Source organism: Diabrotica virgifera, chromosome 3 (genome assembly GCF_917563875.1).
Source record: "Diabrotica virgifera virgifera chromosome 3, PGI_DIABVI_V3a".
In the NCBI taxonomy this organism is placed as follows: Eukaryota; Metazoa; Arthropoda; class Insecta; order Coleoptera; family Chrysomelidae; genus Diabrotica; species Diabrotica virgifera.
Window position 1 is genome coordinate 91,328,962 of NC_065445.1, and position 25,126 is coordinate 91,354,087.

General features: G+C 34.5%; 1 protein-coding gene across 1 annotated transcript in view; it reads right to left on the reverse strand.

Moving 5' to 3' along the window:
* LOC114329977 (transmembrane 9 superfamily member 3) overlaps window positions 1-25,126 on the reverse strand; it is a 79,898-nt gene that overhangs the window by 43,958 nt on the left and 10,814 nt on the right. Inside the window, exons 3-5 of the mRNA XM_028279272.2 lie at window positions 24,135-24,490; window positions 9,672-9,803; window positions 8,095-8,261 (exon numbers count right to left, since the gene is read on the reverse strand). Coding sequence (XP_028135073.2) covers window positions 8,095-8,261; window positions 9,672-9,803; window positions 24,135-24,490 — 655 coding nt within the window. The remainder of the gene's footprint in view (window positions 1-8,094; window positions 8,262-9,671; window positions 9,804-24,134; window positions 24,491-25,126) is intronic.

The window sequence follows — 25,126 nt, forward strand, 5'->3', positions numbered from 1 at the left end:
TTTTCTATTCAGTAATATAAACATTAACATTATTATTTATACAGGATGTCCAAAAAATATTTTTTTTAATTAAATTTTTTGACAAAAAGAAGAATGTGTGTAATTTATTTAACTCATAATACATTTTACTCCTATCAGAAAACAGGAAATAATGTGTATTTGACAAATAAAAATATTGTTTTTTACTTAAATTCAGTATTAAAGCAGCCACCCACCTTCCTCTTGACAGTTTGAACATTTAATTTAAGCGAAAAGCAATGAAAATTTTTCAAATAAACATTTTATTCTGTTTTATGAGAGCAGTAAAATGTATTTTGAATTAAATAAATTACTTGCATTCTTCTTTTTATGTCAGTAAATTGAATCAAAAAAATAAAAAAATTTGGGCACCCTGTATAAAAAATTATGTTATTAGTTATATTATTGGATAGAGAATTGAATTACCTTTCAAATGAGCTATCACAAGACCCCTATTCCCATTTAAAAAAATCATCGATGACGTCATCACGCCCAGATGGGTGACGTCACTAGTATGGTATATATGCCAAAAAGTCGTAATTTAAAAATAAAAATTGACTTGTTTCGGGATTTCTTTCTAAAATCGTCCATTCTCGAGAAAATGAATTTATTCCAACCTTTACGTGCTCACTGTATATTATGAAAGTCAGAAACTAAAAAAGCTAAAGAATAAAGCTACCTCTATAAGATCCTGAAGAAATTTTTGTCATTATTTCATTAATAAGATATTATTTCTAATTATCAACAATGAGCGCTAAGCGCGTATTGAGGCGGCCGTCAATGTGAGTGCGAGTGAGATTCACCATTGGACGGCCCAAATGGTGCATCTCTTTAGCACTCACCATTGACGGCCGCCTAATACGCACTTAGCGTTCATTGTTAATAATTAAAGATAAAGCTTAGTAATAAAATAGTGACAAAAATTTCTGCTGGATCTTGTACAGGGGGCTATAAACTTTGATTTGGTCACTTTCTAACTTTCATAATAATGGATTTTAACCGAGATTAAACCTTGAAAATGGCTATTTTTGCATTTTTCAAATTTTAAAATCAGCGTATAACTCGACAACAATCAATTTTAGAGAAAAATCACAAAATACCTTTTTTTGTTCAGAATAACTCAAATGATCTAAAAAAAATTGTTCGAAGTGAAAAAATTAATTTTGTGAATTTGTCTAAAAAAAATTGTTTAAACAATTTATCGATCAAGGTACTGCCTGGCACCCAGTAGATTTGTTATAAGGACCTCTTTTTGAGTAAGTTTGTGCAAAAAATTCGAATCGGAGTAATTTCACTAACGGGGACGACGATACAGGCTAGACTAATTTGAACATATTCAGTAACATTAATTTAATTTCTAGCATCGGCTGTTTGTGTGAATCAGAATCAACTTTTACTAAATGGCATTGGGAAGAGTATACTTTTCCTAGTTGGAGTCTACTTTTACTAGTAAATGTTGAATATAAATCTTCATTTTATATTTATAATCAACTTTTACTGAAACCAGCCGTTAGAGTTGACTCCAACTAGTTGGAGTCAACTCCAACTGGATAATCAACTTGAACTGTAACATATATATTTTTAAATATAGGGAAAATTCCAATTTTCAAAGCGGTTTGGGCAGTAGAAGTTTTAAGTTGATTGACCTGAGTTTTTTTTGGTGAATACTGGTAGTAAAAGGCAACTTTTCCACACGTAGGCTTTAGGGAATTATGAAAAAAAAATTTCGCTCCACCCTAACATACATCCTTATCTATGATACATATCTTGAAAGATTAGCAACGAACTACATACTGTCTGTGTGCGCATGCGCCCGGGATTCTAAAATTTCACTCTCAATTGTAAAGAAGTATAACTTCAAAAACAAAATAGAGCCCTATCCAGAAAAACAAAATGAGATTTGGGAGAGATACGTGGGTGGTCCGATAAGTACTTAGCCTCTCCGCCCGATGGCGCCACTGTCGCAAGAGAAATCTACGATCGTGTAATACATTCTTTTAGACGAACTATGTCAAAATATCAGCCAAATCGGATTCATAGTTTTGTTTTGAACGCGTGTGTAAGCTGGCGTGTTTGGGGATTAAAAAAAATGAAAAAAGAGCAATATCAGTCGGTGACTCGACTCTTGTTTTCATAACGGAAATTCCGCAGCGAAATCAAAAAGCGCTTCAATTCTGTAAACGGTGACTATTCTCCTTCGATGGAAACCGTCCAAAATTGGTTTAACGACTTTCAACGTGGTGGCACGTCGGTTTTTGATAAGTCACTTCCAGTTGCCCCAAAAATGGCTACCACTGAGGATAATGTGAAAGAAGTCTACGACCTTGTATTGGTAAATTGGTAGACCACGGACTGAAGTTGCGTGAGATAGCTGAGATAGTAGGCACCTCAAAAGATATCATGGTTCATATCCTGCATGAAATTTTGGACATAAAAAAGCTGTCCGCGCGATGGCTGCCGCATTTTCGAACTCCGAACAATAAACGCAATCATAAGACCACTTCAGAGCAGTGTCTGATGCTGTTTAAGAGTAATCCAAATGAGTTTCTACGTTGTTTCGTAACCGTCGATAAAACATGGTTCCACTGGTATACACCAGAGACCAAGGAACAGTGGATACAGTGGACGTCACCCCGCGAACTTGCTCCAAGGAGGGCGAAGACTGTTTAATCGGCCGGAAAGGTGATGGCCACCATTTTTTGGGATTCACAAGGTGTGATCTATATCCACTTCCTGGTATATCCACTTCCTGAAAAAGGGCATAACGATCACGGGGCTTTACTATACCGCATTATTACCTCGATTCGACGCCGAATGTCAGAAAAAAGAATGTGATGAAATGTCAGCTGTAAATAATTAGATCCTCCCTCATATTTCAAAAATTTACTGAATTTAATTACTGTAGAAATTCAAAAATAAACTGAATACAAAAAAAAAAAGAATGTGTGTGTACTTTGTACACACGTAAGAAGTTATACTTCTATTATATGATTTCTTAAAAATAAATATACTTTAAACAGTTTGTTTTAATTTTTTTTAAACACCAAACTAATTTTGTGCTTACCGCTTTAAAAAAAAATAAAAAAAAAGTATAGGATTGCACTGGATTCGAACTCAAGACCTTTCGATCTCTGGCCGAATGCTATTCCAAATAGGCTACGACGACTGTGTCTGTATCGGTTCGAACGTACCTAATGACAATTCACGGTAACAAACAGACAAGGTGATGTATAATAAATATACAATAAAATGTTTTAATAATAAGACACAACAATTGAAGACCTATTTACAAAAACAACATAACTGTATTTTTAAGATTTCTGTAATTTTTTAGTGTAAAAATACAATTTCTATGAAAGAATTGGAAATTTTAATGATATTATTTATAGATATTATATCTATAATACTTATAAATAATGTCATTAAAATTTCCAAATTTTTTCATAGAAATTAGGTTTTAAACTAACAAATTACAGAAATCTTAAAAATACAGTTATGTTGTTTTTGTAAATAGGTCTTCAATTATAATAAATATATTTACTAAAAACACTAATATATTCTTTTCACACCTTTTCTTGCACTGATATATTTATACATAACTAGAAAGATTTAGCAACTAAACGCCATAGTCTGTGTGCGCATGCGCGCAGTATTATGAAATTTAACTCTCAATCGCGCCTAAAGCAGTATAACTTCAAAAAACATCCCAAATTCTGGAAGAAAAAATACTCTTCCACCAAGACAACGCTCCGACTAATACCTCCGCAATGGCCAAATAGGTCGAATTGGGCTACAAACTGCTGTTCTAACCAACGCATTCTCCAGATTTGGGCCTGTACGACTTCTTTTTGTTTCCAAAGTTAAAAATACACTCGCCGGCAGAAATTTAAGTCGAATGAGTTCATCACAGATGCAGACCTCGAGAAAAGGTATTCTTCAGAAGGGTTAAAGAAGGTGGAGCATCGCTGGGTTAAATGTATCGAGCTAAAAGGAGACTACGCTCAGAAATAAATCGCCACTTTTCCAAAATTTTCGTTTTTCTTTTGAAGGCAAGTACTTATCGGACCGCCCTCGTATCTTACAAACGTTTTCAAAGATGATACTATAAAGTAAATATGGCTGAAGTGTTTCTCCATAATACAATCGGAAATTGTTTATGCAATATTCAGATGAATCAGCGTCGAACATTTTCAATATTTGAGTCATCAATCAGAAAAATAAACCTCTTAAAGTCCATTCATTTTACATATTCCCAACTGTAAACAAACGCGCATGGAAGCTAAACAGGGTCGTCCTGAAGTGTATCTTAAAAACCAACACACTACCTACAATTTGAATTTGCAGACTGACTGGTTTGGACCTGTAAAATGAGAATCCGCCTCGTTTAGGGCAATAAATTACATTTAACAGCCTCTTGACGAATGAGACGGCGAATAGTAACACGTGCGTTTGTTTATAAACTCCTGGACAAAATTAACGCACCACTCATATTTTTCTCAATAATCTTTATTTATTGATAATTTAGTGTACAACAAGTTGCCTATGGACCTTGTTTGACAGTGACAGTTGTTATGTAAGCTAATAATAGTCTTGTTTTAACAATAATTTGTATTAAACTTCGTTTTAGACTAAAAGTGAGTTAAACTTTTCATAAAAAGTGCCGATTAAAGCAAAGTGCTTGTGAGAAACAAGCTTTTTATTGTGATATTTTTCATCACATGCATGTTTGGAAGTTCATTTGCATAAAAATCAAATAAAAAAATGAACCGCCAAAGAAATTTGTCGATGGAGGAGGCAGTGCGAGCATCGACTCTCCTAGATGAAGGATATTCAATGCGATACGTTGCAGGTTTGTTAGGAAGACATCATTCTAGCATCAGTCGCAAGGTGAGGCGATATAATGAAACAGGGTCGTACCATCAAAGACCAGGGCAAGGGCGAAAACGTTGCACTAATCAAATTGATGATCGTTTTTTGAGACAATGTGCTCTCAGAGATACGAGAGTCACCAGCAATTTGCTAAAAAATGAACTAGCAGATGTTCGAAATGTCGCGATATCGTCTCGAACAGTTAGAAGACGTTTACATGAAGCAGAATTGAGCAACAGGAAACCGGCCAAAAAACCCTTGCTTACCAGATTGAACCCTTGCTTACAGGGTTCAGAGATTGAATTTTGCAAGATTGCATCAAAATTGGACCATCGATGATTGGACACGAGTTCTTTTCTCCGATGAGACTAGAGTACGCCTAAAAGCTGGCGAAGTCTGGCGAAGGCGAGGAGAAAGGTTTGCCAGCTGCAATATCTCTCCTAAAGTACCTTTGGTGGTGGCTCTAAAATGTTTTGGGGGGAATTTGTTTTGAAGCTCGTATGGAGTTGGTCCCCATACGTACGAGGTCTATGAATGCCCATTATTACTTAGACAACATTATTGTCGAAAATGTAATGCTTTTTGCTCCGTTTTTTGGACCTAATTTTTTATTCATGCAAGACAACGCTCGTCCTCATGTGGCTCGACAGGTTATTGGTTACCTACATGATGTTGATATTCTATTATTAGAGTGGCCACCTAACAGTCCCGACATCAATCTATAGAGCATCTATCGGACTATCTCAAAAAAAGATTAGAAGTTGTAGACCCCCTATTGTCAATCACAACCAACTCATTGAGGCCGTTATTGAAGAATGGGAGAATATTCCGCAAGCTTTTGTTGAACATTTGATATCAAGCATGCTTTGACGCATAAATGCAGTCTCCGTGTAGGTGGGCCTACACGGTATTAGTGTTGACCCAGATGCAATTTATTGTATTACTTTACTGATTTTTTTCTTTTTGCAATTTAGAGTTATGCTAGCTTATTTACGCATTTCCGGCAAAAACAAATTTTTAAAGAAACATAAGGCAAATTAAGGTCATGATAAAGTCATGTTGGACTTATTTGTAGGTGTTTATTATTATTTCAGTGTAACTTAGTTTTATTTTGTGTTCATATTGTAAATATTTAGATTAATTAAAGTGGTGCGTTAATTTTGTCCAGGAGTTTAGTTGGGAATTTGCTATTTGAATGTGGTTTAGTTATTTCATAGCTGTTCCATTATATCTTTGCACAAACGTCATGATTTATTTGCAAACAAGTCAAATCAAAACATTAAGTGAAACGTAGGTCGATATGTAATATCATTGATATATACTGTCAATGTCATTAGGAAATGGCTATTATCGGTATTTTATAAAGTCATATTGTACATTTATATTTAATTATGTTATAATATTTAATAACTTTATAAAATAAACACAATATAAATTATAAATTCCAATAAACAAACAAATGCGCTAATTTCACTGTCACTGAAAATGATAGACGTCAAAATTAATAGTAAACAAAGTATCAAAGACATGACGTATTGTTTACCCTTGTTTAACTTTTGTGGTTTATATGGACAAGCAGTTTAATTTTGTGATACTAGTTTCTGTGAGTAAAAGAGGCCTGAATAATTTCATGCATGTGCAAAGATATAATGTAAGAACTACATAATGAAACTTGGCCTGTATAGTAAGATATAAAAAAATAAAACGATTTTAGTAGTTAAAAAATCGCGTTTCTTTAATAGATAGAGCACATAGTCATCAAACTTACGTTGTATTGTAATATATACGAAGAAAAGTTTATACGATATTGTTTAATAATAAAAAGGACCGTTTTTGACAATACTAAGGAATACAATGAAGAAGTCTGACAAATGAAGTACATTATGACAATTTTTCTCTGCGAATTCTTATTTTGCAAGCAAAGTTGTGAATCAAACTTATTTCGATCCAATAAGGAATCTTTCTAGATAAAGATAAATCTTGATTTTTAACAACTTTTGCATGTTCCAAAATATCTATATGTATCTAAAAAGATCAAAAATAAACCGGAAGTCAACAAAAATTTTCACCGGAAGTGGAAAATTTTTATGACGAGAGGTTAAACCAAGACATTTTTAAGGGTATTTTTGCACGCTGATCACGAATCCATTGTCAAAGTAAGTATATCGTGGTTTGTGAGTTATACAGTTGTTATTAGAGAGTTTTTAGGCCCTCTACTTTTTGACGTACGTTAAACGTAAAACGTTATACTTGTCATGCGCATTGAGTGATGAATAAGGGATAACGTGTTTACTTAAAATAGTTTTTGAATCCTATCAGAAACTACGCACACAGATTAACGTTAATTGGCATTTGGCAAACATAACCTATAAAACGGCAGTTGTGTGCTATAACCTATTTTATTGAATTATTTCCCATAATGGAAGAAAACATTGAAAATATATTAAGACGTTCACCAAATATAATGTACAACTTTAAGAACACAAAACATTCATACCAAGTTTAACAAGACAATTCAGTCAAGTGTCAGATTTCTCCAGAAATGGTGTAATTTAGAACTGGGCTACCAGGGTTGCCAAGCAGATTGTAATTATATGTTTATTACCTGATAGTTTAAAAAAAATAAATTTTGATTACAATTTTATAGATCCATACTATATTTTTTATTCTAGTAGTCTTTGGTTCAGCTCATATGACTCTTTTTTCGTTTTTTATGATTTAGATATATGGCATTTGGCAATCTTACAAACACGTAATCCCTTAATAACGTGAACCTTCTACCTAAATAAGGGGATACCTTATCCGTTAATAAAGTAATACGTTATTTTTCTGTTAATGAGCATGAGCAGAATAACGTATAACGTTTAACGTTACTGAAATAAGGGGCTTAAAAACTCTCTATTAATTTTCTTAAAACCGGAAGTGAGTATTTTCGTTTTGACAATTTTTGCTGCAACAATTTTAAATGCTGAATCGGAATATGTCAGTTTTTCTCTATCTATTTTTTTCAATCTGAAACTGTACAGACAGATGGACGCCATGAACGGACAGACAAACATCTATAGAATCGAAATTTTATTTTCGTATTATTATTTCGCCTCGACACCTACGGGTATAAGAGGTTTTCGATTATGTATGTATGTATGTTATGTATTATTATTTCGATCCAAGATATGACCAAATGATAGTTTACACATATTTACTTACTCTGTGTACAGTTCTCCCATTATGGCGAATACAATAACGCTAAATACAACAGTTGTCAATTGATGACCTGCACCAATCAAAGCGGAAAAGAAGAGAGAATGTGACGCTGGACGGAAAACATCCCCGTGTACTTGTTTCCAACCATATTCGTCTCCCAAATCACGTTCCTGTAAGCAAATATATAAAAAAAGTTACGTTAAAAAAATTTAAATCGTTAAACAAGTTTAAGTGTACAAAGACACGAGCCACTCTGCAGCGCTACTGAGTGGCGCCACAAAGTGACTTAGACATTATAGCCAAAGTGGCTTAGATTTTGTAGCGCCGACGACTAACGCTGCGAAGTGGCTCGTCTGGAAGGGCTTGAAGTTGTAACAATATGCCTTCAGCACGACATCGACAGCAGACAACGAGAGAAGCGTTGGCGCTCCAACATCCGCGCAACGCGATACCCCACTCATTTCCACTTCTCCCAAGCATTCGAAGTAGGTCAACCGAGAGCGCACTTAATGAGACTACCGAACGGAGAATGAGCAGGCTTTCAGCGACCAGCTCTAGGGTCCCTGGCCAGCCAGTGGATTGAACAGGCAGGCCGACCTGAGTAGTGAAACTCCGTATTGAAGAGATTCGCCGCTCGTAATTGAACAGTAGCCGTGAACAGCTACCGACAGCTCCGATCAGTCGTATGGATGCCCGTATAATTATTAATATTTTTATTGCGTGACTGTTTGTGCCTTACACTATAGTGAAGTGTAAGGATATTTTCTTTCGATAATAATAAATATAATTATATTTTTCTTTTGCAGACATCCATCAAGGGGGCTTTCTCCGCAACGGGGCAAGGTAGAATTACTGAATATGAGCTGTAGTCCTGGGTTCTTGTATCCCATATAGCCTGTCTATTTTAAATTTCGATCAAAAACCTTTAGGAATTAAAACACATTCTACGTGCTAACCGTGTAAAGTTTCGTAAAAAACGGTAACAGCTACAAACGTGGCCCGTCTGAAAAGGTTCACGCGACTTGTGGATGCTACTAATAGCGGGGACCGGCGACTAATTGCAACCGTGGTGGGCTACTCTTTATTTACTGGAAAACTGTGTGAACTGCCTATTAGGTTGACGCTTATGTTTGTTTCTCCATAGCTCCCAAAACACATGTTTTGCCACACCATTCAGTCACCTAAGCAATGTTATTTCTGCAATATACATTCCTTGTCCGGTATGAAATTTATGTGAAGTGTTTCCTCTATAGGGCTTTTCATCGATTGTCATTTGTTTCGAGCTTCTGTCATGTGACACATAATATTAATATATCTACGTCATACGTCTTTGGTTTGTATCATTGGTTATATCAATAACGTATGACGTAGATATATTAATATTATGTGACACATGACAGAAGCTCGAAACAAATGACTGTGAATGAAAAGCCCTATACAACATAGCTGTCTGTCAGTGTCGTACAAAAAACTATTTATGATTTGACAGACATCTATGAAAAATACCACTTTTCATAAATCATAAAAACTTAACTTAATATTTTGAACCACAAACTTCAATTCCCTAATATAATACTTACCATGTCATCTATGTCTTCATCCTTGCTGTATCTAGCATAATCTTTCCTAAGTGTTCTCATAAGGATCATTGATACCAAACCGACTAAGAATATTACCATCATGAAGCTGTTAAATATACTGAACCAATGAATCTGAAAATAAATAAAAAAATTAGAAAAGTAAATAAATAAATTAGAAAGTTCATATTCTGTCCTTTTCCTAGACGAATGAAAACAGAATGTGATTGCAAGGAGTCCTTTTTGTTTTCTATATTCGTCGTCTGCGGTCTTATAAATTGTAAAAGTCGCAGATTAAGGATGTGCCAGAAAGAACTTTCAACACGAAGAGTCTCAGATTTAAATAACTATTTACCATTTTAATTTTATTGAGTGGTGAATTCTGCATTTGAGACTCTTCAATTTGTAAAAAAATTAGACTTTCATATTTTAATAAATCTATTGGACCGCCACCTATTTATTGTTGAGGAAGATTTATTGTTATTTTGTGAAGATATACGTACATCAGAAATATAATTTCGTAATCTAATCTTATAAAAGCCTAATGCGACACGTCGTGCACTCTGTCTGGAACATTTATCGATATGTACAATGTAGTACATATTAAATGTAGTTTAATAAAGACCCTTTTATTATTTTGTCATATCTTTTTTATAACAGCTCCAGAATGACTGAGCCAATTTGGCTAATTTCGATTTTGTAACATGTGTAACAGTCCAAGGAAGTCACTACCTTCCTTTTCATACAAGGCTCTTCTACTTTATCATAAAAAGTTTCTTTTTCGTCTGCTTTGCTTGTATCTGTAGGTGTGTGTGTTTTGTGTTTTATTGGCACTGGTTTTCACAATCAACTGGCCAGTCAATTTCATAATGATTTTTTATAGGGGAGTGCAATTAGAACGAAAACATGCATTGTTTTGGAATAATTCAAACAAGCTTATATTTTTTTAAAACTTTTTTTGTTAGTTTATATACATGTTAAAGTAAAAAGTTCTACTCGAAGATTTGGCCGCTAATTGTTTATTAATTGTTTAAACAATAACAATTGTTTTGTATAAATAATTTTAAAAATATCGTTGAATTCATCATTTTACTTTGAACACATATGTTTCTATTTTGTTTTTGGTTATGCTGAATCCGAATATGACATTACAATTTGAAAATTCTTATACAGAAGCTCTTATACAGTATGTTTTCGTAGCTAGGAACCACATGGAAAACTTTTGTATTATCAACTTTACGAAAAAAAGTTATTCTTTATAAAATACTCTGGATAGTCAAAAATCTAATACTCAACCACTAGATATCAAATTTTATCAATTTTATACGAGTTATGTCAAAAATATGAATTTCTTTAACCCGCCGTTACACGCGTCTTCTATTCGGACGTGGTTGCACGCGTATGAGCGTCGCCCTCACCTACATAAGTTCGACTTATTTCGAGGAAGAATGAATGTCAACATGTATAAATATAAAATGGGTTGTACTCACATATTATAGAAAGTCTCGTATACCAATTTTTTTTATTAATTTAACAAAACAAAAGTAAAAATAATATACATAGATCAAAAGCAAGTTTTCTTAATTTTCAATTTCAGCAAGCCGCTGAAGAAATTAACGTTTTTTACGCGAATTCATTTTACTAAAAATACAAATTAAAATTAACAACTGTTCTGAAGCTATTTCTTTGTGGTAGATATTTATGTAATTAACTATTAATATTTTGTATTTTGATAAAGACGTCCGAGGTGGAATTCGAAACGTCAATAAAATCAATTTTTCAAGTTAAATTGTGGCTTATTTCCCAATTAGAATAGGTAAATTTAAAAATGGGTTCTTAACCAGTGGCACACCTAGAATTTTCCTCTGGGGGGGGGGGAGGATGGGTTAGCTTGGGCACCGAAAGTTTTTTGTATTATTTGTGAAAGACAAGTTACATTTTCCTACTTTCTTTTATATATATTTCTATATGCTCTGGGTGGGATTTTAACCCCTAAACCTCCCGCTCGGTGTGCCACTGTTCCTAACCTAATCCAAACAATAATATTTTAATTAAACCTACCTAAATATTAAATAAAAACCTAAAAGTTTCTTTGAGATCACAGAAACGTGATTTCACCGTGATTGCACGCGCAGTGAGGAATTCCCTCACTTGAAGAGGGATGTCTCTTCTTTCAACTATCACACAGCACACTGACCGCCAGAAATATTCTATAACTTTTTCATACCCTCTCATGAACCATGCTAAAGGCATTCCTGGGTGCTTAAGGTTATCGTATTAGTTTACACAATTTCATTGGTTATAAACACATATGGTGAGGGATTCCCTCATAGCGCGTGTAATGGCGGGTTAAAGAGTAAAGTACCTTTTTATTCCAGAATATCAAAAAATGCTATTATGAAAAGTTGTTTGAAATTAAAAACTATGTTTTAGCGTCTCTTTGCAAAGACAATGACGTCGACTTTGCAAAGTAACAAGACACTCAACACACACACTACACATTACACCTGAGTTAGTGATAAGATATACAATTACGTGGCTAAAGGTTCTAGTTCTAAACCAAGGCCAGAATCAGAGAAAAAAAAACTATGTTTTAATATACAATTACATTATTCTAATCGAAATAAAATTTTCAATTTTTTCTCAAATTACGGATACTCATCATCATTTTATTACAATTATTGTAACTATTTTATTATCAATTTTACGAAAAAAAGATATTGTTCATAAAATGCTCTACCTGGTCTAAAATCTATGATACAATCATCAGATATCAAATTTTTTCAGTTTTATACAAAGTATGTAAAAAATATGAATTTTTCTTAAGAGTCAAGCGCCTTTATTATTCACAATATTTGAATTAGAGGGACGTAGTTGAATACTGAAACATATTTTTTAATTCCAAACACCTTTTTTTTTATAATAATTTTCGATATTGTGAAATATAAAGGTACTTTACTCTTGAGTGAAATTCATATTTTTTGACATACCTCGTATAAAATTAATAAAATCTTCTATTTGATGGTTGCATCTTACATTATATACGATGCAGAGTATTTTATAAATAACTTTTTTTCGTAAGACTGATAATAAAAAAGTTATCAATAGGTTCCAAGTTACGCAGACATACTGTATAAGAGCAAAAACAAAATTTTTTTGTTGAACATTTATTATTGTTGAAGCTTATTATTAAATGTATTTTAGATAAGTTTTACAGAAAAAAGTTTTGATCGCTTTGTATAAACATTTTTTTAGCTGGTAATTTTCGGTATTTGTATTACATTTTGCTATTTTTCTTAATTTTATCAAAAAGAAATAGCTTATTTTATTTCTAAAGTACAATAATTTAGTGTATTTTAAAGACTACATCATGAGCAAAAAAAAATTTTTTTGTTGAACATTTATTATTGTTGAAGCTTATTATTAAATGTATTTTAGATAAGTTTTACAGAAAAAAGTTTTGATCGCTTTGTATAAACATTTTTTTAGCTGGTAATTTTCGGTATTTGTATTACATTTTGCTATTTTTCTTAATTTTATCAAAAAGAAATAGCTTATTTTATTTCTAAAGTACAATAATTTAGTGTATTTTAAAGACTACATCATGAGCTTAAAAAAACACCTATAAAACTGTAAAAGATCTCTTGAAAATTAAGTAATACCGTCTTAAAGTGGTGTTAATTCTCTAATGCCTGGTTGCACCAACAGATCTTAAGCTCCAGCTTAGCTAAGCTCTACTTATAGATAGGGTCTCCTTGAGTATAACTTACGTTGCACCATAATTTTAGATTCTTACCTTATTATCAATTATATCTATTATTATATTATGGTATTCTTATTTTAATATATTATAATTATATTATATTAATTCTGATGATATTCTCGACTTAAGCGTAAGATCTGTTGGTGCAACCGGGCATAAAACTATGAAGTTTTCAAAAATTACATTTTTTGAGACGTCGTCGTATCATTTGAATTAAATTTTTAAGATTTTTTTTTTAAATGAAACATCGTTTAGTAAGATGATTGAAAGGTATGTTGTGCAAAATTCAGAGTTTTATAAGAAAAATTGTATTAGTTACACATTTTTTTTTTTTTTTTTATTTAGAAATAACCGCATTAACCACGAAGGTCATCAGCGGGGTAACGAGAATACAATTAATAAGTTTACAAAAGTATGAAATTGTGTACAATTAAATCTTACTTACTAGGTTACATTTATTAAGGAATTGGAAAAGAGGTTTACAGTCGGTTTGCAGGTTAAGAATGTCTTTCATATTGTTTGAATAACCAGATATAGATTGTTTGTAAGCGGCGAATTCATCACATTCTGTTAGCACATGTTTTACTGATACTGGTATATTACATCTTCTGCATTTTGGTGCTTCGGTATGGGTAATGAGATGCTCATGAGTAAGTTTACAGTGTCCTAACCGAAGACGAGATAAGATGACTTGGTTCGATCTGTTGGTTGTATGTGGATTCCATGGACCAGTATCTTCTTTAACGTCTCTTAACTTGCTCGTGGATGTTTTCCATTTTTCACTCCATAAATTGAGAGTCATTGATTTTAGTAATTGTTTTGTATCTGCGGCTGGAATTGATTGTTCTGCCAATGTTGGTAATTGCGCAGCTGTGTAAGCCCAACGATCAGCGTTTTCATTTCCCTCGATTCCAGAATGAGAGGGAACCCATAGAAAAACTATTTTTGAGTCTGTTTGATGCAGACTGTGTAATATTTCTTTGATTAATATGACTATTGGATTTTTCGTAAAGGTTTGTTGTATGAGTCTCAGTGAATTGAGTGAGTCAGATATTATTAAGGAGTGTTTGGTTTGTGCATTGGAAATGTGCTTCAACGCTTGTAATATGGCATAAAGTTCACCATTTAAGATGCTGTAGGAGCTGGGAAGCTTAAATAAATATTTGGTTTCATTGTTTATGTATACTGCTGCTCCTACACCTTGGGAAGACTTAGACGAATCAGTGAATAAGTGGGTATAATTTTTATATTTTGCGACTATTTGTTTATAATTTTGATATATAAGACGTGGATTGGTATCGTATTTATTATATTTCGTCAATTGGGTGTTTACATGTGGGGTTCTGATAATCCATGGAGGAATGCTGTGTTCATTCATTAACCACGTTCTGGGGAAATTTTGGAGATTTAACGTTGATATATACCGGTGAATTCTAATATAAAAGGGTGGTGGAGAGGTGCTATGTTGAAAAGTTGATTTGAAACGATTACAGAACGTGTTTTTGTGAGCAGGAATTGATGGTATTGATGCTATTCTGGAGGCATAGGATAAACTAAGAATTTGTCGTCTGAAAGATAGAGCTGGTTCGCCCAGTTCGCAGTATAGGCTTTCTACAGGCGTTGTCCTGTAAGCCCCTAGAATTATTCTTATTGCGGTGTTGTGTATAGTATCTAAGCATTTTAATATTGAAGGACGAGCAGATGTGTATGCAATACATCCATAATCAATTTTCGATCGAATAAGGCTTCTGTATATTTTTAGCAGCATTAGACCATCAGATCCCCAAGACTTGTTTGCTAAGCATCTTAATAAATTTAAGCCCTTTTGACCAGAAAGAGTTAGTGTTTTAATATGATTTTTCCACGACAGACGTTCGTCGAATATCATGCCCAGAAAATTTATGTGTGGAGTATAGCTTAGTTTCTGGTTGTATAGGAATATTGATGGTCGATGCTGCTCTGGTATGTTTCTTTTTGAGAATAATATGCAATTTGTTTTGTTTGGGGAGAAATTGTACCCAGACATTATAGACCAACGTTCGAAGGATGTTATGCATTGCTGAAGGCTTTGAGCCATGGTGCTAAGACATCTTCCCTTGATAAACACGATCATGTCATCTGCGTAAAGTCTGGCTACAACTGGTTTCTTTAAATCTTTTAAGACATCATTCATAGCAATTAAAAATAAAGTTGGGCTGAGAATTGATCCTTGTGGTGTGCCGTTTAATTGTCTCTTGGTTGATGATATTGTTCCAGAAATTCGGACTTGGAATTCTCTTTGAGATAAAAAATTGCGTATGAAATTTATTATATTGCCTTTCAATCCCCAGTGATGTAGTTTATTTAGGATGATTTTATGGCATGTAGAATCAAAGGCTTTATTAATGTCAAAATAAATTGCTAGACATTTATCTTTAGTAGCAAATGCTTCGTGAATATGACTTTCTAGGTCAATAATGTTATCAAGTGTGCTTCTAGATGGTCGAAATCCGGATTGTTCGGGAATTAATAATTTGTGAGTTTCCAAGAACCATATTAGTCTCTTGTTGATTATTTTTTCTAGCAATTTACTCATGGAGCAGGTTAGGGAGATTGGCCTGTAAGATTCAGGCAAGAGTGAAGATTTGTTAGATTTAAGTATGGGGATGATTGTTGCTTTCTTCCAGATTAAGGGGAAGTCACTATTATTCCACATGTGATTAAAGATATTAAGCAGGATTTGTTTCGCCGTTTCTGGGAGATTTTTTAGAAAAACTGGAGGGATGTCATCGGGACCAGAAGAACTGTCTTTTAGTGATGAGAGAGATTCCTCCATTTCTTCTTTTGTCAGTGGCTTGTTTAGAGAATTAAGGTTTGCCAGCTCTTTGAATTCCGTAGGGAGGGCAATGTTATCATTAGTTATATTTCTGTTTATGGAAAGCTTATGATAATAGTCTGCGAATGCTTCACATATTTCTTTTGTTTGGTTTATTCGTTTGCCGTCATAATCTAATGCTTTAATGACATGGTAAGTTTTGTTTCCATAAATACCTTGTATCTTCCTCCATGCCGATGATATTGTAGTGTTTCTGTTTATGCTTCCTACGAACTTCTTCCATGACTCTTTTTTACTTTTGTTGGTAATATATCTTGCTTTTGCCCTATGTTTTTTGTATTCAATTATACTTGTTGCGGTTTTCTCCCTCCTACATCTATTTAGAGCAGATTTGCTGTTTTGTATTGCTTCGGCACATTCGTCATTCCACCAAGGCACAGGTTTAAATTTCTTGATATGTTTTGTTTTTCCTATTGAAAATTCAGCGGCTTTTATGATTATTTCGTTAAGTTGAGTTACTGCTGTATTTGCGTCCTTCCACTCATTAATTTTGTATATGTTATTCTCAATGGTTTTTGAGAAAGAGCTCCAGTCGGCTTTCTTTATTTTCCATTTCTGATGGATACTATCTCCGTTTGATATTTTGTCTTTTATAATTGAATTCGTTAATTTTATAGGAAAGTGGTCACTGCCTAGTAAGTCATCAATAACTCTCCATTCAAGGTAAGGACTAATAGTTGGGCTACATAATGAAAGATCGATGCAAGAAGAATTGCCAGTAGCTATATTGAATCTAGTATTGCTGCCATCATTCAGTAAACTTATGTTCATGGTGTTGAATATGTTTGATAGAATTCGTCCCCTTCTGTCTGTTTTTTGAGAACCCCAGGAGTAATTGTGGGCATTAAAATCTCCTAGAAGAATGAAAGGAGTTGGAAGTTGATTAACTAGAGACTCCAGTTCATCCTCAATTAAATAATGGTCAGGAGGAATGTATATGTTGCAGATGGTGTAATTTAGTTGTGCTTTAATTTTTACGGCTATCGCTTCTAGGTTTGTATTTATTCTAATTTGTGTTGCTTGTAGATTCTTTGAGACGTAAATGGCTACGCCGCCACTCGCAACTTGTACATTTCGGTTTTTAACGAATTCATTGTATCCCCTCATTTTGTGGACATTTTCGTCTCGGAAGTGAGTTTCTTGTAGACACAATATGTCCAGAGAATGGAGGGCTATGATATGCTGTAGCATATTTAAACGGGTATAGTACCCATTTAAGTTCCACTGGAGTAATGACTCGAATGTATTTATTGGGTATCTTGAGATGTATTTGAGATATCAGATTGGGTATCACTTAAATCTTGGGATTGCTTTAGTAATTTCTTTTTTAGCCTTGTGACACGAGTTTTTAGTTTCTTAGTGTTTGCGTGAGGATGTAGTTCTTCTAACATATCTATTAGTTTTGGAATATCTTCTGTGAAGTCTTCCGCAATGCTAAGAACATCCCTCGATCCGTATGTATTTTCTAGGAGCTGTTTAAGCTGATGGCTGTTGATTATGAAGTGAGGAGAATGAGAGTCGATATAGTTTATAATAGATTCAGTAAGTTCTATTTCTGGATCTGATGTATTAGATTTGGGTTTTTTGTTTTTCTGAACGACTGTTTGGGGAAGAGAGAAGGTAGAAGTATTGGGTGGCATTTGTTCTTCTGGAGTGGCTGGGGTCATATCTTCAGCTGTTCGCTTTGTTGCGGATGAAGTTGTTGACTTAGTAGTTTTGTCCGAGGTTGGGATATTTTCAGATTGAGCAGTGTGATCTGGATTTGTTACCAGATTGGATGTGATCAAAGCAGTATTGGCGACGTTTGCACAATTTTCTACTACTGAGGAACTTTCGGGTAGAATATTATTTATTGAGTGGGAATTTAAGTCATTAGGAGATGTTTCATCCGGTTGAGATATTGACGAGATTGGAACATTATGTGTGGGTTGTGATGATTGTTGGGAATGTGGGTTAATATTGCCCGAAGGGCATTGGGATGCAACATGACCCGATAATTTGCAGGTGAAGCAGCGTTGACTGTCTAGGGCTAAAAAGATATGATATGATAGATTATCATGTGTTATTTCTAAGAATTCGGGTATGGTAATATCTGGGGAAGGAGCGATATACACCTGTCTTCTGAAGCTGAGTATGTGTTGGTATTCTGGATTTGATGCACCTATTCTAAGAAAGTTTATTGGAGAAACTAATTTTAATCCAATATTTTCCAGTAAGGTTACAAGAGTTTCGTGTGGGATCGTTGGGCTTACATTCGATAATACTAGTCTGTCTGCTGGTGAAATTAGACGTCTTGCTTTGATGACTTCATTATTGACAACAATTTGACCATGATTAGTTAAAAACTCATCAACCAGTGATTTATTGGTTAGATAAACACATATTCTGTTGTGTGAAATTCTGCTACAGAAAATTATGTTTATTGGTTTTACCAGAGGTCCCAATTGGAGAAGATAATCTTGAAGTTTTGCTCCCTGAATGGAGCCGAAGATAAGTGCCTGGTCTTTGTTAGGATACTTGTAGATATTTTTTGAGACAGTGCTTGCATAAGATGTGTGGAGGTATTCATATTATTTAAATTATTATCTGGGTGAGTGTTGGTGGATGAAGATTGATTTGTAAATGTTGGTTGTGACATTTTATTTAAAATATTCAAATTTGCTAAGTTATTTTGTTAAATATAATTATTGTCCAAAACATTTTTCCCAGGCCGACCCTGCCTTTTGTTGTTAAAAATTCTTTATTTCGCTAGGCGAGTTTTTACTAGCTAATTACTTTTCAGTATTGTGTATCTGATATCTAACTTCAATCAGCCTAACAAAAATCGTCTGGATGCAGTTAATATTAAAAATTTACTCACAGTTGCTGTTCTTGGTATTTTATGTCACTGCACTAGTAAAACTTCAGTTACACATTTTTAAATCATTTTTAAGAAAATTCATGTAAGTCTCACTTTCAGCCCACACCGTACTTATACCCATACATTTTGTTTCTTTTTATTATAAGTCTAAGATAGCTTGATTATTCTTCTTTCATGTTCAATTTGTAAAATTTTATTTGATCGATTAGTTAAAGAATTACATTAAAATAACTCAACCGTGCACTTCGCCGTACGCTAGTTTACAGTGCGCCAATGTTTGTGAGAAGGGTGACTTTAGCGTTATAAATAAAAAATTATAGAAGCTACAGATTTAATTTTAGAAAAATCTTTATATAAGGTTTTTTTGGTAAAATTTTCTGAATTTTTCAATGGTCTAGTCAGTTTTTTTCTAAAATTTATATTTTCGGAGTTATTTAAAAAAATACCTAATTTCGCAGTTCATTTGTTTAATAAAAAATGAAGCACCCACTTCTCGAGTAGAACTTTTTGATCTGTTGTTTATTAAACATTTCTTAATGAAATTACAAAAAGTTCTATCTTGTTTGATTTTTTGCCGAAGTGAAAATCTATATTAGACAATAACTTATCACTAACTCAGGTAATGTGGGGTGGGTGTGGTGGGTGTGGTGTGTGTGTGGTGTGTGTGTGTGGTGTGTGTGTGTGTGTGTGTGTGTGTGTGTGTGTGTGTGTGTGTGTGTGTGTGTGTGTGTGTGTGTGTGTGTGTGTGTGTGTGTGTGTGTGTGTGTGTGTGTGTGTGTGTGTGTGTGTGTGTGTGTGTGTGTGTGTGTGTGTGTGTGTGTGTGTGTGTGTGTGTGTGTGTGTGTGTGTGTGTGTGTGTGTGTGTGTGTGTGTGTGTGTGTGTGTGTGTGTGTGTGTGTGTGTGTGTGTGTGTGTGTGTGTGTGTGTGTGTGTGTGTGTGTGTGTGTGTGTGTGTGTGTGTGTGTGTGTGTGTGTGTGTGTGTGTGTGTGTGTGTGTGTGTGTGTGTGTGTGTGTGTGTGTGTGTGTGTGTGTGTGTGTGTGTGTGTGTGTGTGTGTGTGTGTGTGTGTGTGTGTGTGTGTGTGTGTGTGTGTGTGTGTGTGTGTGTGTGTGTGTGTGTGTGTGTGTGTGTGTGTGTGTGTGTGTGTGTGTGTGTGTGTGTGTGTGTGTGTGTGTGTGTGTGTGTGTGTGTGTGTGTGTGTGTGTGTGTGTGTGTGTGTGTGTGTGTGTGTGTGTGTGTGTGTGTGTGTGTGTGTGTGTGTGTGTGTGTGTGTGTGTGTGTGTGTGTGTGTGTGTGTGTGTGTGTGTGTGTGTGTGTGTGTGTGTGTGTGTGTGTGTGTGTGTGTGTGTGTGTGTGTGTGTGTGTGTGTGTGTGTGTGTGTGTGTGTGTGTGTGTGTGTGTGTGTGTGTGTGTGTGTGTGTGTGTGTGTGTGTGTGTGTGTGTGTGTGTGTGTGTGTGTGTGTGTGTGTGTGTGTGTGTGTGTGTGTGTGTGTGTGTGTGTGTGTGTGTGTGTGTGTGTGTGTGTGTGTGTGTGTGTGTGTGTGTGTGTGTGTGTGTGTGTGTGTGTGTGTGTGTGTGTGTGTGTGTGTGTGTGTGTGTGTGTGTGTGTGTGTGTGTGTGTGTGTGTGTGTGTGTGTGTGTGTGTGTGTGTGTGTGTGTGTGTGTGTGTGTGTGTGTGTGTGTGTGTGTGTGTGTGTGTGTGTGTTGTGGGTGTGTGTGTGTGTGTGTGTGTGTGTGTGTGTGTGTGGGTGGGTGGGTGGGTGGGTGTGTGTGTGTGTGTGTGTGTGTGTGTGTGTGTGTGTGTGTGTGTGTGTGTGTGTGTGTGTGTGTGTGTGTGTGTGTGTGTGTGTGTGTGTGTGTGTGTGTGTGTGTGTGTGTGTGTGTGTGTGTGTGTGTGTGTGTGTGTGTGGTGTGTGTGTGTGTGTGTGTGTGTGTGTGTGTGTGTGTGTGTGTGTGTGTGTGTGTGTGTGTGTGTGTGTGTGTGTGTGTGTGTGTGTGTGTGTGTGTGTGTGTGTGTGTGTGTGTGTGTGTGTGTGTGTGTGTGTGTGTGTGTGTGTGTGTGTGTGTGTGTGTGTGTGTGTGTGTGTGTGTGTGTGTGTGTGTGTGTGTGTGTGTGTGTGTGTGTGTGTGTGTGTGTGTGTGTGTGTGTGTGTGTGTGTGTGTGTGTGTGTGTGTGTGTGTGTGTGTGTGTGTGTGTGTGTGTGTGTGTGTGTGTGTGTGTGTGTGTGTGTGTGTGTGTGTGTGTGTGTGTGTGTGTGTGTGTGTGTGTGTGTGTGTGTGTGTGTGTGTGTGTGTGTGTGTGTGTGTGTGTGTGTGTGTGTGTGTGTGTGTGTGTGTGTGTGTGTGTGTGTGTGTGTGTGTGTGTGTGTGTGTGTGTGTGTGTGTGTGTGTGTGTGTGTGTGTGTGTGTGTGTGTGTGTGTGTGTGTGTGTGTGTGTGTGTGTTGAGTAAGTGTCTTGTTACTTTGCAAAGTCGACGTCATTGTCTTTGCAAAGTGACGCTAATTGTATCCGAACGTCTGCGGTCCCTCCGGTGAGTACCGATTACACAGGGACAGAAACTATTTTCATTTATTAATTTATAATAAAAGAAAAAAATTCTGACCTTGGTGAGATTCGAACTCACGACCATTCGGACCTTTTGATCCAAAGGTAGGCGCTCTTACCACTGAGCCACAGAGGGGGGTTTGTATCTGTAGGAGCGTATAGGTTTAACACTGATATATTAAATGGTTTATTATTCTTACATACCCAATTATTTCATAAATGTGTTTGAAGTTTATGATTTTCTCTCTAAGGGTGTCCTAATATCATGAGTCCCTCCCTTTTTGCTTTTGGTTCTTTCCTCCTGAGTATAACACAGTAAAGTCCTGTATATCAATGTGACCCTCCAAACGAAATTTTGCAATGTTGCAATATCTATTTTACACTTTTTCAGTTCTTTGCCTATTCCAACATTTTTCCTGGGCCAACATCGTTCTTCTGTTTCATGTGATTATTTTCAATTCATATTTTTTTTTTTGTTTTTTTACTTTCATCTTTTAGTTTTTTTCTGTTTCTGGATAATTCCAAATAATATCTTGTTACACAAACTTGAAGCTATTATTATCTTTCGTGGATAATGATATGGACTGTAGCATACTTAATAGATCAAATGACATCAAGGAGCTAATATAATCTATTAAAAATCATAAAATCATATATTTGGGCCACACACGAAGAGGAAAATATGGTTTTAACGGCTGATTATAAAAAGGAAAAAAGAGAATACGAGGATTGGCTAAAAGAATACCAATATATTGAAAACCTAAATTTTCACGTTAAGATAAAACTTAGTTTTATAATATTTGTCACATTGCGCAATAGTTGCTATGAACAAAATAAAATATATTACTTAACAATGGTTCTCTTTTAATGTAATGGTTATGCACATGCCATTGTTATAACAAATCAATATGCAATCCAGCTCTTTATACTATCCTTACTTTCACTAATATTTATCTAAATAAATATTAAATTTAACGACCTCCTACCTTTATTTATAATTTATTGGTTTTAACACACTTATATTAATAATATAATAAAAACAAGTAATAAAATATACGGGAAGGCGTTTTGATTATTAGAAATATCATTTTTTATTTTCTAATATTTACGTTTAATAGTTTATTGTTAATGGTATTGGAAAAATGCAAATGAAGTTCTTTCAAAAACAATAAAAAATGAAAAATTCAACAAGAGCAACATTAAAAAACGCTAAACCGAAATCTTATACAGTAGGATGCAAATGAAAGGAATAAATTTATTCTAAGCCGGCGTATTAGTTATTTCAAAAGCGTAAAATCCCGAAAATGGTCGATTATAATTTTTAAATTATGATTTTTTGTCATACATACCCTACTAGTGACTTCATCCATATGCGCGATGACGTAATCAATATTTTTTTTAAACGAGAATAGGTGTCGTGTGTTAGCTCATTTGAAAGGTTATTCAATTCTCTATTGAGTAATAGAGAAAATTATTATTAAAAATTATTTTTGGACGGTGTCTAAATTTAACAAAAAAGAAGAATGTACGTAATTTATTTAATTCAAAATACATTTTACCGTTGTCAGGAAACAGAAAAAAAATATTTATCTGACAAATAAACATTATTTTTCGCTTAAATTTAATGTTCAAGCTGCCACCCAATTTCCTCTTGGCAGTTTGAACATTTAATTTAAGTAAAAAGCAATGTTAATTGTTAATTTAATTAATTTAATTCAAACACTTTTTTGGGACAGTGTGTATATATTATATTATAATATATAAGATATATTATATGTTATACATTGATGAGCTCGCTAATAACCGGCAAAATAACGCAAAAGATGGAAAATATATTAAGTTGTGAGATAAAAAGAAATGAAAATAGTGGAGGTGGGAGATTTAGCTATAAAAACTTACACGATTGCATTATATTTATTGTTTCCCACCTTTAGACGTATCAGAGGAGTATGTCAACCAAAACTGTCACTGTGACAGTGGCAGTTGCTAAACTCGTCCGATACGTCTAAAGGTCGGAAACAATAAGTAGAATGTAAATGTATCGGTTTTTATCGCTAAATCTCCCACCTCCACTAGTTTTTTTTTGAGTGAATTTGATGGCCTTGGCCGAGCCAATTAGCCAGACACCTCCACTAGTTTCATTTCTTTTTATCTCACAACTTTCTTTTGCGTTATTCTGCCGGTTATTAGCGCGCTCATCACTGTATATAAGTATTACTGTATAGAGAATTGAATAACCTACAATAATCAAAGCTAATCATGACACCCTGTATAAAATTAAAGTGACATGGAGCTGCAAATATTTTAGACATGTACATAAATTAGTTACGGTTATAAAGAAGTGAAAATTATTGGATTTAAAATCTAACATTAATGTGTGAAACACCCAGTATTTATACCAAATAATAAACTATATTACTTACCCTATGTTGAAAGAAATTATGGTCCAAGTACTTGTCAAATCTATCCTCAAACTTAATATTTGTTTTCTTCCAAATAACTTCATACGTAAACTTTAACTGGGTAGTAGGTTTCAACTCAACTTTTTCTTCCGATGTGAGATTAACATCGATGATTTGTTTGCCATTGTAACCAATTTCAAACTTCTTGTGAGTCCAAATGTAGTAGCTGTTGTCCTTCATTTCTCCAACTACACCCCATATGGGCAGGTCGTCGATGTACATTTGGTACCAATAATGGTTCTTCACTGCATATACAAACGCTTTGTATTTTTCTTCATCAAGTTGTACAGCACAGTAATCTCCTCTAGACATATTAACTAAAATACAGACGAAATAGGTATTCAGATAGATTCAATAAAAAGGTGTTATAGCCGGGGAGGTAGTGTCAAATTTGACCGGAGCATTTTAGCATGGCTGTTTTTTTTTTATTTAGTTAGGTGTACCAAAGCTTATTAACAAATGATGTGTCAGCTGGCCCAAAACCGTGTCTTTTAGGCAAGAAAAGACAAAATATGAAACTAGATGGAGAAACCCTACAACTTATATGTCAAATATTTATCTCCGTGACTTACATCCATAATGGCCAAGAATACCTGGCTCCTGGCTTTCACCCAGGAGAGCCAAGTTCGATTCCCGGCGTCGGAATTTTTTTTTGTTTTTAAAATTGACATTTTGATTTGAAAAATAATTATTTTTATAATCAGATTTTTATTATTTATACGACACATAGTCCTGTCGCCAGGGGGGGTACAACGGCCTCCTTAATTCAGATGGACCTACCAAAGTTGTGTTTATGTATTTTGACCCGTAGAACACGGATTTTTTGGGTAACAGTTGATCCGGATGTCGATAAGATTGTTATAAACAAAGAACTTGAGGAATTACATAACAGCGATTTTTCGCAAAAGAAAACATTTTTTATACATTTTGGGTGATTCTCAGCAAAAAATGAT